The sequence below is a fragment of the Sesamum indicum genome, linkage group LG10 (assembly GCF_026168435.1).
Source record: "Sesamum indicum cultivar Baizhima isolate 11 linkage group LG10, ASM2616843v1, whole genome shotgun sequence".
In the NCBI taxonomy this organism is placed as follows: Eukaryota; Viridiplantae; Streptophyta; class Magnoliopsida; order Lamiales; family Pedaliaceae; genus Sesamum; species Sesamum indicum.
Genome location: NC_142666.1, coordinates 4,593,828 through 4,609,851, shown reverse-complemented (window position 1 = coordinate 4,609,851; position 16,024 = coordinate 4,593,828). Strand labels below are relative to the sequence as shown.

At 37.2% G+C, this 16,024-nt stretch overlaps 2 protein-coding genes across 2 annotated transcripts; one reads left to right on the top strand and one right to left on the bottom strand.

Annotated features, from left to right (window-relative positions):
• Positions 1-961: 961 nt before the first annotated feature.
• LOC148785203 (uncharacterized) lies at positions 962-3,655 on the bottom strand. Its single transcript, XM_088885911.1, has 3 exons — positions 3,031-3,655; positions 2,452-2,648; positions 962-1,534 (listed from the first exon to the last, which is right to left on the bottom strand). Exons 1-3 carry the CDS (start codon positions 3,653-3,655, stop codon positions 962-964), a joined length of 1,395 nt encoding a protein of 464 aa, XP_088742037.1.
• A 2,017-nt stretch (positions 3,656-5,672) lies between these two features.
• LOC105172385 (Phospholipid/glycerol acyltransferase family protein) lies at positions 5,673-14,890 on the top strand. The gene is made up of 7 exons (XM_011093782.3): positions 5,673-6,199; positions 9,149-9,267; positions 9,355-9,420; positions 9,769-9,966; positions 10,399-10,517; positions 13,994-14,099; positions 14,257-14,890. The coding sequence occupies exons 1-7, from the start codon at positions 5,956-5,958 to the stop codon at positions 14,848-14,850; spliced, it is 1,446 nt and encodes a 481-aa protein (XP_011092084.1). The 5' UTR covers positions 5,673-5,955; the 3' UTR covers positions 14,851-14,890.
• Positions 14,891-16,024: the final 1,134 nt, after the last annotated feature.

Here is a 16,024-nt window from a genome sequence, read left to right as displayed (position 1 = left end):
TTAGAGGATTTTGAAAAAGAATTTCAAATGACGTCACATTAGAGGAACTTGAAATTTATCAATGATCAATGAAATGTAGTTTGTATCTAGAGTTGAGGAGAAATTGCACTTTTGCTCTCATACGATAATGACTATTGCTTTTTTTGTCCCATAATTAACAGGTTTAGCACATTTGATTTTACAGGCTAAAAAATTATAGCATTTGGGATCAAAGATGCCTCAATCTTTTATCCCATGTAATCAAATGTGCCATAGTTTATCCTAAGAGACCAAAAATATTATAACCTTTTATCTTATGGGATCAAATGTAATAAGCTCGTAAACTGTATAATCAAAAGTGTAATACACTCTATCGTGTTGGGACCAAAAGTAGAATTTTTTCTAGAGTTGAAGGGACTAAAATTATTATAAATATCCAAATAAATTCAAATAATTTGTTTCAAAAATTTAAAATTCATTAACTCAAATATAGTTTAAAAAATTTGGAAAAAGTTTATAGTCAGTAAAAACAAACTAAGCATGAAAAATTCTCTCTCTCTCTCTCTCTTTCTCTATGAGAGTTCTTTCCTCTTTGGCGAGGTTTCCTTTCCTAAGGTTAGGGTCTACTACGGTTGTTAGCTCCCCTTTCTAGTGCGTGTTGAAGGTTTTCCTTCAGTAATTGGAGAATCTTAATTCTGCATTAGTTCTTCAACATATGTGTGGTGACTTTGTAAGTATGGCTGAATAGATAATTGGTTAGGAGGGTATCCATACAAGGCTTCAAAAGGAGTAGCCTTCAATCCTGAGTGAAAGGTGGTATTAAACCAGAACTCAGCAAGAGAAATTCACTATGACCATCTTTTAGGATGCTGATGACACATACATCTGATGTAGGTTTCCAAGCACTGATTGACCCTCTCCGTTTGGCCGTCTGTTTGGGGGTGATAAGCAGATGACATGTCCAACGAGACTCCAGTTAAGCTTAAATAATTCCTTCCAAAAATGACTGGTAAAAAATCTTATCCCTATCAGTCACAATACTGACAGGTAAGCTATTCAATTTGTAGATGTGATCAAAGAAAATCCTTGCAATGCTAATTGCTGTGTAAGGATGTTTAAGGGCAATGAAGTGGGAGTATTTAGTCAATCTATCCACAATAACCAAGATGGCTTCCTTACCATCAGACTTAGGTAATCCTTCTATGAAGTCCATAGAAATGCAAGACCAAACTTGCTCAGGTATTGGCAATGATTGTAGCAAACCAGGGTAAACTTTGTTCTCTCTTTTTGCTCGTTGACAAACCTCACATTCCTTAACCCTAGTGTGGACTTCTTCCTTAGTAGTTGGACAAAAGAACAACAGTTTTAACCTTTGTAAAGTACCTGTAATTCCAGAGTGACTGCCTAATGCAAAATCATGCATTGTCTTGATAATCTTCTTCCTTAACTCTCCATGGTTGCCAACACATATTTTTTTCCCCTTCTTCAGAATTTCAGAGTGATACTTGTACTCAAGATGTGACTGAGCATCTAAGACCTTAGCTTGTATGGTGGGCTGAAACAAGACATCTCCTTCATAAGTTAGCTACAACTCGTGCGTCCACAGTGGCAGTTGTGTTGAAATAGCATAACTCTTTCCTTCCACTGAATCATGCTTCACCCTGGAGAGGGCATCAGTTGCCCTATTCTCATTTCCTTTTTTATATTAGACTTCATAGCTCAATCCTAACAATTTAGTTACCCACCTTTGTTGAAGAACTAAATCCACTCTTTGGTCAAGTATGTGCTTGAGACTCTTTTGATCAGTCCTAATATTGAAGTGATGCCCTTGGAGATAATGCTTCCATTTAGTAACAACTACACACAAAACCAAAAAATCCTTTTCATATGTGGATAGTCCAAGGTTTCTGAGTGCCAAGGCCTTGCTTAAGTATGCTATAGGTCTCCTTTCTTGCATGAGCACTGCACCAATTCCCTTTCAACTGGAATCTGTTTCCACTATAAAAGGTTTGGTGAAGTCAGGTAATGCCAACACAGGAGCAGTGGAAATTGCATCCTTTAAGTGTCTGGATGCATCTTCAGCTTCTTGGTTCCATAGAAATGCATCCTTCTTCAATAGTGAAGTTAAGGGTTTACTTAGAAGACCATAACCCTTTATAAATTTTCTATAGTATCCTGTCAAGCCCAAGAAGCCTTTAAATGCCTTGAGTGTGGTTGGGACAGGCCATTCTCTCATACATTACACCTTCTATAGATCAGCGACAACCCCTTTTTCTGAAATGATATAGCCCAAGTACTCTATCTGTGGTTGTGCAAAGGAACATTTACTCTTATTGGCATAGAGTTTATGTGCTCTCAATAGCTCTAATATACCTTCCTCAAGTGCAACAAGTGATCATTCCAGCCTTTACTATAGATCAAAATGTCATCAAAGAAAACTAGCACAAATTTTCTAAGAAATGGCTCAAGTACCTGATTCATCAATGCTTGAGATGTGGTTGGAGCATTGCACAATCCAAATGGCATGACTAGAAACTCATAATGGCCACTATGAGTGATGAAACTGGTCTTAGAGATGTCTTCTTGCCTCATCCTGATTTGGAAATACCCAGATCTCAAGTCTATCTTAGTGAAGTACCTTGCACCATGTAATCCATCCAACAACTCATCTATCACAGGTATAACAAACTTATGTTTGATGGTGAGTTTATTAAGGTATCTATAATCCACACACAACCTCCAGCCTCCATATTTTTTCTTAACAAGTAAGACAGGTGAAACAAATGAACTCTAACTTGCCCTAATAATTTCCACTTTTCAGCATGTCTTGTACAATGTGTTCAATTTCTGTTTTCTGACCATAAGCATACCTATAAGGTGGTTGTGTCCTTGGAATGGCATCAGGTATGAGATCAATTTTGTGCTCTATGGACCTCTCAGGTGGAAGGGATTGAGGTTCTTAGAATACATCTTCAAACCTTTGTAGCAATCCCAAAATTAGTGAATTTTCCATTTTCTAGCTGGCATTGCTTTGAGTAGAAAACAGCTCACTTGCCAAGCTGTAAGTTCTCCTCCCTAGCAGTTCACTCAGTGGTTCTGCAATTGAAGCCCTTAATTCATCCTTCTTTGTCAGGGCCTTTAGAACAATATCCTTCCCTTTGTGAGTTACAGTAATTGTTAATTCATGAAAATCCAATTTAACTGGGTTATGAGCCTCTAACCAATCACAACCCAACACAAAATCACAGCCTCCTAGCTTGAGTGTTCTAATAGGGTAAGAGAACTGAGATCCTTGCATCTCCCACTGAAGCATAGGGCAAAGAGTTTTACTCACCAACTTGTATCCATCAGGCACACACACCCTCATTGGAGTAGTCTCTTCAGTTTTCAGGTTTAGAGCCTTCACTACCTTCTCATCTATGAAGCTATGAGTACTCCCACTGTCAATAAGTATGTGGATTTCCCTTCCATTTACTTGCCCCTTGATTCTTAATGTCCCACTGCCTAAGCTTCCACATAATGCATTTAGTGAAATAGTGACATCTTCGTCCTCCACTTCTTCTGTCTGTCCTTCCAATTGACCTGTGTCCTCTTCATAAGCCTTGACTTCTTCTTCATTCATCAAAACGTATGAATACCTTACCTTGCACTTATGCCCAAGTACAAAGACCTCCATAATTATAGCATAAGTTTCTTTCCCTTCTTGATCTCATTGAAGCTTCAATGACTAACCTTTTAAGTTGATTGTTTTCATTCCTGATTTTGTAAGCAAGTATGTAGGAGGGTTTGTAGGCAGGCACCTTACTTATAGGCCTGTAAAGCAGCTAAGTTGAAGTCATATACCCGGATAAGTCCTATCTCCGAATTCCGGTAATGAAGAAACGATTCGGATCACTCCGTTGTTTCCTTTTCCTTCCGCACCTTTTCCTCGAAATGAGAAAGAAGATGGTACACTTGAATTGTATTATTTAAGTGCTTATTGCTTTCAAAAAATCCTACTTCTACAATTAGTGGACATTCTTCAGAGGGTTGTTCTTCAATGGTTGTTGTGTCTTTTTGATGATAGCATCCACAAGTGATTCTTGTTTCCTTGCAAGCATGATAGCTTGGTTGAGGGTACAGGTTTCAGAGTAGCTGCATACCCTTTTATCTCTTCCTTCAAGCCACTAATGAACTTCATCATGAAGAACTCTTCACCTAATTGTTTGTTATAAATCAACATTTGTGCTTCAAGCTCCTCAAATCTCTCTAAATAGACATTTACAGTTGTTTCTTGATGAAGTTTGTTAAATTCTGTCACCACTCTTTCATAGTCTAAGTCTTCGAATCTTTCTAAAACATTTACAATGAGTTCTTGCCATGTGGGTTCTCCTCTTTTCTCCACATGGCCCTGGTACCACAACTCTACCCTATCTTGCATATGAATTGAAGCTAAGGCTGCCTTTTGATTTTCAGGGATAGGTATCATCTGAAAGCAACGTGTACATTAAAGAGTGGGAATTCCATCTTGTGAATGGAGTTGTATCCTACCTCAGTTAGATTGGTGTCCCCCCCCCCCCCCCCCCCCGTAGTTTGTTGTGGAGCTATGCGTGAGGATGATCCCTTTTCCATGGTTGTAGTTAGTCCTTCCCCAAGGATGGACTTGTTTCTGTTGTAGTTTTGTAGTTGTTCAACTACACTCTGAAGTTGTTGCTGGACAGTGACTAGGGTGTGTTCAATGTTCATCACAGCTGAGTGTAACCCCGCTGAGTGTAACCCCTTCTGCGCCTCTATTAGTTGATCTAAACGAGCGTGAGTTTATTCTTCAGCCACCTGCCTTTTTGCTCTTTCATCAACCAACATAATGTCCATTTTTTTTCTGAGCTTCTTGTAGCTCCTTCAACCTAGTGCCATCTGCCATTATTGTCCAAGGATCGACTGGCTCTGAGGCCAAATTGTCACAATTTTCGCAGAAAAGAGATGAGAAACAGAGAAGAAAAGAGAGATGGAATAGCAGGAAACTTCATAAAAATTTCATTAAAAATCTTCAAAATGACCTTGCCCAGTACATATAGAACCAACGGGATCCTTCATAAATGAAATTACAATTCTAAAAAATTTATTCCAAGAATTGTAAAAACAAAAGCTCGCGTCCCAAGTCTGGTTCTTTCCTATTGTAGTAATCTTAGCTCTAGCTGCTCAGATTTTGCCACCCACGCCTGCTTCAGCAGTTGCCACGTGTCCATCCTTCAGGCTCTCAGTCATTTTCAAAACGACGTCGCTTTCGGGCTCAATCCCAAATCATCTGCTTGCCTTAATCCTGCGGAAACGCTGTCGTCTGTAACTTCAATTCCTAATCCCTCTTTTAATTTTGATTGGCCCTTGATACAGTTCTTGTTCTTATTCTTCATCCAACGTCCTTCAAGAGAAGTTGCACTTCCAGCTAAAGTCGTTATATTTTTTTTCATTTGTGATTACTGAACTAAAATAATTTATCAAATTTATTCTAGCGTAACATTTTCATTTTCATTTTTATATATATTTTTTATTTTTTACGACGAAGAATGTGCTTCCATGATTCAGATTGTTCTAGAATTGGTATCATGTCGTCACGTACATAATACACGCAAATTATGTATTCACTTGAGCTTTGCCACGTGGAATGATGGCCCACAAAGATATTTCAGGAAACTACAAAATCCTTTATCCATTTTGCTACCAAACCATTGCCCCCGACAACCCCCCGGCGCACACTAGACCCGTTTTTCCAAACCTGAAACAGCGAAACCCCTAAACGCCCTTCTTCCCGTCTCTCTCTCTCTCTCTCTCTCTCTCACTACACTCGCGCCTTGCAGCGCATCTCTCTCCCTCTGCATAATCCTTGGATCTATAAACATTTACATCTGACATTTCATTTCTACCGCTTATTTTAGCAGACTTACAATATAGAAATATCGAGTTTGATCGTCGTTTTTTGTGGGCGTGAAGTTGAAGAAGATGGTGATGGGCCGGTGGATAGAATGCAGAGGCGATTTGTTGGCGGAGGGGGCTAAATCGCTGCAGCTTCGGCTGAGGGATCGTTTTAGAGTGGTAACGGTGAACTATCACCGCCGCCGGAATTTGAGAATCGCCGGCGGAGGCGGCGGCTACTTCTCGTCCACTGTCCAGCGGTGGCTCGATCGGTTCTCCGACTTTCGTCGCGATTCTCTGCCTTCCTCCTCCACCTTTTACCGCAAAAGAGGTGTGTCCTTGTTTTCTCCTACTTGTTAGTTTGCCAACGTTTTAGTATTTTATGGCAAAATTTTATTGTAGTAGTCTCGTATGTTTTCAATTTTATGTGAAAGAAGAATTTTTCTTAGTTTCACATAAATGTAAAAATGTTGAACTGTTCTTTCACATCTACCAAAAGTTTGATCTAGAGAATAATTTTGTATGTTTTCTCACATGCATTTGCATTTACTCCAGAAGATGCTTTTTATGAAGTGAGAGGCATTCTTAGATTTAGTGTAGAAAATATTTTTGTAGGTAGGGTCGCATATCTTTAAATTTAACTTAAAAAATGTCTGAATATGCTGTTTCATGGAAATCTTGGACAATTTACAATATGCATGTGCAAGTACTGAGAGTAGCCGACATTGCATGGACAACCAACTTTTGCAGCTTCCTGAAAGAATTGTGACTGATAATTTGACATGAGTATAGATGAAACTGCTGTTGGTCTGATAGTTTTAAATGCATATGAAACATAAGTTGTCAATTGAAGAAGAATAGCATAGTGAGTAATGTAGAATATGACCACCGTTACTGCAATAAAACGAGTGTTTTTATGCCCGTTATTCTGGTTCCTACTCTGTGATGTTATATGGATAGAGTTGCTAGATAGTAAATATGATTCCTTTGATTGATATCACAAATTACATATCCTTCCCCTGTCATATATTCATTAGAACCTCTATCTGGCATCATCTTTCTTCTGTCGGTAATTTGCTGCTGTTGTTGGAAAATGATAATCAAGCAAATGGTGATTCACAAAACATGTAGGTGGTGGTCTGCGTTGCTTCATGACTTTAAAGGTTATTTGAGAATGAAAGGGTACTTTTTCTTCATTTTTTAACTGCAGGATTTTTCCCCTGCTAGTTACGATACTTATGTTTGCACGAAATGTGTCTGTTGTGAAGCGTAATTGGTAAATGTTGACTTTGGTTCAGAAGGCATATTATGAAAGTTGATGAGTTCTTAGACTTAGATTGTATATTCGGGAATTCTGAACTTTCTTGGATGGCAAATGCATAGGCAGATAGGGTTCATATATGGAAGTCTGAAGATACCTCTTGTGGAACAACAATGTAGGAAATAATGCTGAATAAAATTAGGAATAAGTGCTTTACTTATTGCTATGTTCCTTTGATGTGCGATAGCAATAGCTCAGCCTTTGAAGGTACCCCTGCTAACTTCTTACAGCAGGTATTAGTACTAAGCAGTTGGAGTAGTTAAGCCATATTCCCTCCACGATTGGCTTTAAATGTAAATGTGGTTTTGGAGTGTGCATTGTGTTCAGCACACCTCTGTTTGATCCAGATTTATCCACATCTGATTGCATGAAAAATGACTAGGTCCTGCAATGGTGACAGGAAGGAGAATCACTAATTTAATAGCTGAGGGAGCTCAAGTGTTGATATCCCCAGCATAGCTGTAACATTTCAACATAAATAACTAAATATCATATTCAGTTATTGGCGATAGATATGAACTAACCCACACTGCTTGCGCTTACCTGTGAAGTATGCATGGAGAGGCAAATTCTCCGTTCTGTAAGATCGGAGCGATAAAACTTGCATTTAGGATTTTGTTCTTTGGGCTGCTCAATCCTAGGCTCCTAGCGTAATCGCTTATGATGGTGCTGAACTTCACAACTTGGGCTTAAGAATGTTGCTATCGCTGTAAGGCCAAAAAGCTTAGCTATAACCATTGTTTCTATGATTAGAAATGGCAGTTCAAATGTGATGATGTTCTTTATTCTTGGTCATAGTACTCAGACATCTGAACTTAATTTATCTTAAATGTTTAATCCATCTGTAAAGTTCTGAAGATTTTCTGCATTGCCGGCAAGCTGTAGCATCCTTGTTTTATGAATCTGAACCACCCGTGTCTGTGCTCTTTTAATAAGTTTGAGGGCCTTCTAGTTTAAATGTGATAGTTAAATATAGATGTACTAAAATAACCTTCCCTCTCTGTCTCTCTCTCTCTCTCTTCTTAAGAATCACATAGAAAATTTAAAAAGTAAGATCTATACTCTTTTATTGTGTTAGGACCTTAGAGTTTAAGTTATTTATTAAAGAATCACATGGAAATTTAAAAAGTAAATTTATACTGACAAGTAGTCTTATCCATCTCCATCCAAATTGTCCTTAACTTTTTGAGTAACTTCCGATTTCAGTTCATCCAAAACTTGCATGCAACTGCAAAACTCAAATTTGCTTGACTTTTCTTGAGACCAGAAAGAAGCCTCCCTACCAGCATGCTTTAATTTTCATCAACAAATGTATACAGCATGACAATGAAATTGATAAGGTTACCACTTTGTTTGGAGCAAAAATGTGCCTTGGTTAAAATGCCAGTAAGTGATGTCCCTACTGTTAACAGTTAACTCTTTTTGCCTTTTACATATATAACTACATTTGATACACATTTTCTTTTTTCTTTTCTTTTCTTTTTATCCGAGTGCACATGATATTAAAATTATTATATTAAAAAGTCAGCTTTGTTTATAGAATGTGTAGAATTAAGCACACACATCGAGTGTGCCTTTATTGCTAGTGCAAGAAGTAATTCTTTGTGGAAGACTCTTAGAAGTGTGTATGTCCTGTACGCTTCAGAATTGCCACTAGTTTATAGGATACAAATCAGAATATAACTCATTCGGTCGAAGCAGAGCTGTGAAATGCCTTGGGGAGAGAGGACGAAGGGAGTAGGGTTTTTGGGTGGTTTGAAAGATGTTAAAATAAAATTTCTATCTTGGTGAAACTTGGAAGGTTTTGGTTTAGGTAATTTCTTGACAAATGGTGGTCCTGTGTCTTAGGCTTGACAGTTGCAAGTTTCAACTATTATGCCTCTGTTCACTTAGTCTTTGGTTTAATCAAGAACTTAAGTAGCTTGTTTAGATCCCTAATTGTTCACTTTTATATTTCAGTGAGCAAGGATATTGATGCAGAAGATGATTCAGTCTTGACCCGGATGCTTCAGGCTGTCGCTGTTCCTGTGATTGGAAATGTTTGCCATGTTTTCATGCATGGGCTCAATCGTATTCAGGTAACCTAAATCCCTTCACTTTTTAATCATATTCTTCTCTTTGTGTATGCATTTAGGAAAGATGACTTGACTGGTCTTGTTTTCTAGATATTTGGTGCAGAAAAATTGCAACATGCGGTGCTGAATAGGCCTGAGAACAAGTCTCTTATTACGGTATGTCACATTCCTGGGTTCATTATGATGTGATGATCAATTTCTTGCACTATCAACACATACTTTGTTAGAGGCTAAGGTGCCGGATGGCAAAAAGAGCCTTGGCCCTCTGGTACTGAGATAAGTGCGCGGTGTGTTAAGTGAGATGCGTAATTGCATCCTTTTCACTTTACATTCTATAAATAGCTTTCCACAATGTAGTGCACAAATAAATTAATATGAAGATAATGGAGAAGAGAAATTAACTAGCAGTACTTCTTCTGCCTTCTTTGGTATCTGAGGAGATTATCTTGAACTTTTGCTGTCACTGTCACTTCAAAGTGATGGTTAAGTATTCCAATGTTGTAGGTTAGTAATCATGTTGCGGCTATGGATGACCCTTTGGTTATTGCTTCCTTACTCCCTCCTGGTATGCTGTTAGATGCAAATGGTTTGAGGTGGACACTTTGCGCATCTGATCGATGTTTCAAAAATCCAGTGACTTCAGCATTTTTCAAGTATGCGAAAGTGCTGCCAGTTTCCCGTGGGGATGGGATATATCAGAAGGTATTTGTTTTGTCTATTACTGTGTAGTTCTTCCTTTAGAAAGTTGCAGATGTTTTCATAGTTTTATTTTGCTCATAAGTATAGAATTTCATGAATGTTTGTTGTTCTATATCAGTAAATTGGTTGGACTTTGAGTTTCATTTTTCGATTCTCCCGTCATACTCATTCTTTAAAAGAAGAGCAAGAGTTGGTTGCATGTCTTTATAAGGATTCTTAATTTTGATAAGTTGTTGGAAAGTTCTTTATACTGTTCATGAAAGCAGTGATGTCTTTTCATGATTATTGTTTGTTGAATTTTAAGTTTATGCTTCCCTCTCGATATTTTAGTTACGTAATAATAAAGAAATATGATCCAAACTGGTTTTGCTTTCAAAACTATTTCTTTAATGCCAACAAGATAAAGCTAGCTCTCATTTCATTTCTCTGCTGCAGGGAATGGACTTGGCTATTTCCAAACTGAACCGTGGTGGGTGGGTTCACATATTTCCAGAAGGGAGTCGCTCTCGGGATGGTGGAAAGACCATGGGATCTGCCAAAAGAGGCATTGGAAGGTATGCTTCACTGTCTATTTAGTACTTGTTAGAGATTTTGCCTCCAGGCTTGCATCTCCTCCCACCTTAAATTGCCCCTTCTCTCTGCTGAACTGTTCCAACTTTGACTGAATTTTTTGCAAGTTTAAACATCATAGGACCTGACCAGAAATTTCCCTCTCCTACCATGCTTCTAGTCGTCCCGACACCCTACCCACCCAGCCAACACAAATACACATGTATGATGAACAGGGTTGAGCCTTACGTGTTGGTCAGTGCAGTGCTGGAGAGAGCTATTTCTTTCCTTTTCTTAATATTAATGGCATATCAATTTGCTGATATTGATTATTGATTGGCTTGTCTTTGAAGCACAAGACCCATGTTAGTGCTCGTTGATGTCTTGATGAAAAATGTGAAACTGCTAGATGAACCTATTGTTGTGTTGGGACCTAACAAGGCAATTCTCATCCCCAGCTTTGGGGCTTGGGGGGCACAAAATTACCTTCGAGGTTTAGTCATATTACCATCTGTCGCAATGGTTTTAGAAAACGATTCGCAGATACTCTATTTGATTACAAATTTCTCCTACCTCCTTCTCTCACCCAGAAGATGATGTTAAGAAAAGGTGTTGGTATTCCAAAAAATGCCCACTTGACCTGCCCTTGTTTTTTGACCTAATTATGCCGACAGAAAAGCCTTGGTCATGTTTGCGTGCGCTGCCCATCCTTATGGGTTTAGTAATTTCTAATTAGCACAACGGATGTAAATGTGATGTTCTACACGCAAAAACTTCAAAACTCATTGAAAATCTTGATAAGCTTAGTATTCTTAATGGCATTTATTAAAAGAATTCTGTAAAGTTGTTTTAGTCCTTACTTGATTGATTAATTAGTAACTTAGCAAATAATTAAATGTACTAATATACATCTGATCAAGAGATGCAATTAAAAATATATTACAACCTATATCATGATTTTTGGTTGACTAATAATTAATTAGTCATTTAATGACTCCAGTGGAATTAAATATATAGTTAATCTAGTGAACAATTAAATGTATAATTCCATTTTCTTTGTCACTTTTGCAAATAAATAAATAAAATTTTTCGCCCTTTTGCTTTTGTTTCTTCTTCCCATTGTTTCTTTTTTGTTTTCCTTCTGTATTTCCCTCACCAATCCACCCTGCACCTCCCACTCCGAGTCCCCTTGGCCTTGCCCAACCCATTGCAGGACTGCGCCCCCCATCTCCCAGGTGCCCCTTATGTGTGTGGTGTCTGTATATATTCTCTGTTGGAAGTGTGTATATGCATGTCTGTCTGTGTATATCTGTCTCTATTTGTAAGCGAAAAGGATATTTTGCTATTTCTGCCACTTCCTTGACAGCAGGTATGGAGTTTTCTATAATTTTCAGAACCTACAAGGCTGGTTGTAGTCTGTCAAACCTTTAACTTGTTTGATTATATATATTTGCTTACAAGTTCTTCACTGGTTGATTTCACATGCTGACATCTTTTAAATCCATTGATATTTTTTCTTTGATCTTTTCTCTCTTCTGTAACATATATTCATTTAAAATTTTAGGAAATGATACAAGTTACTAGGGGTTTAATTTCGTATATCGTCCCACTCCCATTCCATTTAAGTGCAATGCTTGTCGAACTTATTATTTTTTTATCGAAAGGATGTGTTTCCATGTGATCTATTGTACTGCCACCTAAATATCTACCATTTGGTTATGTCACGGTACTCGTGAAATGCATCTCATATGTCAAGTGACATCTAACCACTTTTAAGAACAATTATTTGGAGTTTCTTTTTTAGGCAAAAAATCGCACATTTGATCCCATTAGATAAGGCCGTTATCACTTTTAGTTCCTTGCTTTACGGGTTTAACGCATCTAGTCCCTAAACCCTAGAAAATGGGCACTTTTGGTCCTATGCCGTTGTATTACTAGAAAAGTCACGTGTTGATCAAGTGACGTTAGTCAACGGTTAAGGAAGGTCAAGATTTGGGACTATATATGTCCAACCTATAAACCACAGTACCAAAAGTGGGCACCCCCTATCTAGTGGGACCAAAATTGTAATCTCGCCACTTTAGTTATATGAAGTAAATTTTGCACTTTTTCATATTTTTTCTGTTAGATATGTATTTATACATATATTTTAAAAAATACTAAGACATTTCATAATACATAAAAATACTTACTCGTTAATTAAAATAATTATATAGAATAGATTATTCTCTTCATTAATATTATATAAAGTCATATAGTTTGATAGTTTTAATATTTCAAATTCTAAAAGATGACATATAAATTTATTAAAAGATAGTTTATTTGCTAATATTTTAAAATTAAAATCAGGTAAAAATAAAATGGGTCCAACCCACTGAATCTCGGGTCTTCTGTTAGCAGGTCCTCAATCCAAAAAATTCTTTATGGGTCAAAACTTGAGTTTTGATAGACTCACTTAAAAGCTGTCCCTTTACCATTCCTAATTGGAAGAGGCAGCGTCAAAGTCTAAAGTGGTAATGGCTTTGACTTGGGGAAGGTTATAACAGTTGGACAATCAACAAGTTGCAATGGTGAGGAACAAACAAGTAGGGATAAGGGAATCAAATCATAACTTTCTATAATTTTTTCGAAGTTTGAGAAAAATTAAACTATAGTTTTTTGTTCTCCAATCATTTTATCACAAATCATTATGTAGTAGTTGTATGTCATGCATAAGTTTTGAGTAACAATCATTGAACTGTAGAAATAAGTTGCAAGTGAGTCTTGATCGAGCGCTCTCTACTAACTACTATTGCTTTAAGTTTTAACACTTCTTGTGTAAATGGTGATATGGACTCATTCGATTAAGTTCCTAGACTGGACTACCAATTGTGATTGAAAATTTTCAATTAAATATAATAATATGGACGTATCAACTAATTTCCACCTTAAACAGTCGTTCACGCAGTAGATATGAAATCTTATAAATTTAAGAACAAGAAATCCAGTGATTTTAGAAATGGATCTCATAAAACGTTATACAAAATAAAATTTCAATTTAGTATTTTAAAAATAATAGATTGTAATAAAATAAAAAGATACTTAAGTACAATCTGTAATAGTAACAATTAATATTACTTGTTAAACCTGTAAAGTATGGGATTCAAAGTGAGAACGGCCTATATTTAACGGAACCAAAAAAAGTGCGATTTTGCCTTCTTTTTTTACAATTGGCCTTATTAGATAAGACCAAAATTTAAGGGTAATATTTTGGTCTGCTTTACTGAAATTGGAGGTCATATTTGAACTGGCTTTCCAATTGTGTTTTCATGCCAGATTCTTAATGGGTTTCTTTTGCCAAGTTTCTTTTCACTGAAGGACTTCAAATGCCAAAATTAACTGTAGATACAAACTACAGGTTGTAGATAGAACAAGTCACCAATTTCTTTAATTGAATTCTGGGTTCCGGGAGAATAAATATATTTGCTTACATTTTTCATAGGTTGGTCCTGGATGCTGACAATATACCCATGGTTGTTCCTTTTGTGCACACTGGAATGCAGGATGTCATGCCTGTTGGAGCTAAGTTTCCTAGGATTGGCAAAACGGTACGTATTGTCTTTTTGCCAGTTCATCAACTTTGCATTGTTATTATTTCCCGATAACTCTATTGTCAGTTATATCAATCTACAACCAGCATTTTTTTCAGGACAATCACCATAATTTTCCTGATAGATTAAGTTGGTCTATTTGGTAAATTGTCAGGTGACTATACTTGTAGGCGACCCCATTAGTTTTGACGATTTAATAAATGAAGGAGCAAATAAAAATATTTCGAGAGGTAAACTCTATGATGCTGTCTCTGCTAGAATTGGTGATCGACTCCAAAAGCTGAAGCTGCAAGTTGAAGGCTTGGCCATTGAGCAAGCATTACAATTGCAAACATATCCTTCACATGTCACTGAACGAGCCGCTGGTCTTCTGCAAAACGTCGACTGGGAATCACTCGGGATGGAAAACTACATAGGTATTGATGATAACTCGCCGAGGCAAGAACCGTTGCTTGGGCCCAACGTAGCTCAACTCTATCCACAAGAAAGCAGTCATGACGAGCGGTGCTCTAGAGTCGGTGCCTCCGGTGAATGTGGATTTGTTTCGAGGATAAGAGGTTATATGGACTCAACAGAATTTATGGTTTTTGCAGCCAGAGGTTTATTTACTAATCATAGAACAAATGAATATTTTGCTAATCTGCATGGAGTTAGTCCTTTGAAGGCATGGAATAAATTCTGGAAGTCCGTGTCTGGAAATCATCACTTTCCAGCTAACTCAGTTTTCACTGAGGCAATGCAATGTTGAAAAAGTGCACGTTGGAAAGAATAAATTTTGTTTCTGTTCATCTATTTTATTCTAATATTCTTGCCCAAGGGATTTCTCCTCCCCTCCTGTGGAAGATGGCTGGGTTCTCTAATTCACTTGGTTTACAGTATATTGAGTGCTTGAGTATTAATTTTATAATAGTCTATTCGGATTTGTATGATATTTGCAGTTTCATTCTCGGTTGTGCAAATATCCTTCTCTACGCATTCTGGGAAAAGGTTCATTTTTGTCCCTCAACTCTCCATGTTCTGTTGCGTAGTCCTTCAAGTGGCCCACTTTGTAGGCAGTCAATTCTCTTCATTAATTGTCTGTTAAAACGTAAGACTAATAACCGAATGATGCACTTGTTGCCATATTGCTGTATTTGATGGACAAAGGAATGAAAATTTGGTGGCTGCATAATTACTGTCGAACTTTTCTTTCCTTCTTCCCAAACCCTAACCTCCAACTTGGAGCCAATTGATTCAAATTAGACCAATTTCTTCAAACGCTTACCATATTTCGTAATCTTGAAGTTCCAATACATATTTCTTGACATCAAAATATTTTGGAGTAAATTATCAATTAAAGTTTAAATAAATTGGCTACTAATTGGATTCCAAAATAAACGTTCATAGTAAATTTAAGCTTTTCATATTTTCATGATGAATTCATGAGTCCATACTAAATTCGGGTCATATGCATTTTATGGGTTAATCCAAAATAAATATAAAAATTATTTTTTTTTATTTTGGATTGGCTTAGTTCGGTCGAATACATGTTCAACTATGTTCAACTAAAAATTGATCATCAATCAACTCCTCAAAATATATGAAGTTAAGAAAGAAGATTTGGTGCCCTTCTTCCGGTGGGCATCACACCTACTCAAAGGTTTCTAGAGTGTGACCTTGAATCATATCCCAAGGAAAGAAAACAGGATAGCTATGTATGAGCTAACCTAGTAACCACCTTAGCCCTATCCGAAGGAGGAACAACCAACATCTTTGTGTGCAATTGATGAGTACTTCCTTCACTAGATACATCCGATCATGAAGACTCTAACGCGATCATAGTTGCTAGCAATGATGAAAAAGATTGGAGAAAACCATTGATAGAGTAGTTGAAACAGGACAAGTTGCCAGATGATACTCGCCAAGAAATAGAGGTGCGATAA

Coding starts and splice junctions, on each gene's coding strand:
- LOC148785203 (XM_088885911.1), bottom strand. CDS start 3,655: ATGGAGGTCTTTGTACTTGGGCATAAGTGCAAGGTAAGGTATTCATAC. Junction 2,649..3,030: donor GAGAACTTACAGCTTGGCAA/GTGAGCTGTTTT, acceptor TACCTGTGATAG/ATGAGTTGTTGGATGGATTA. Junction 1,535..2,451: donor CTCAAGCATTGATGAATCAG/GTACTTGAGCCA, acceptor GTCTTGTTTCAG/CCCACCATACAAGCTAAGGT.
- LOC105172385 (XM_011093782.3), top strand. CDS start 5,956: ATGGTGATGGGCCGGTGGATAGAATGCAGAGGCGATTTGTTGGCGGAG. Junction 6,200..9,148: donor CACCTTTTACCGCAAAAGAG/GTGTGTCCTTGT, acceptor TTTATATTTCAG/TGAGCAAGGATATTGATGCA. Junction 9,268..9,354: donor ATGGGCTCAATCGTATTCAG/GTAACCTAAATC, acceptor CTTGTTTTCTAG/ATATTTGGTGCAGAAAAATT.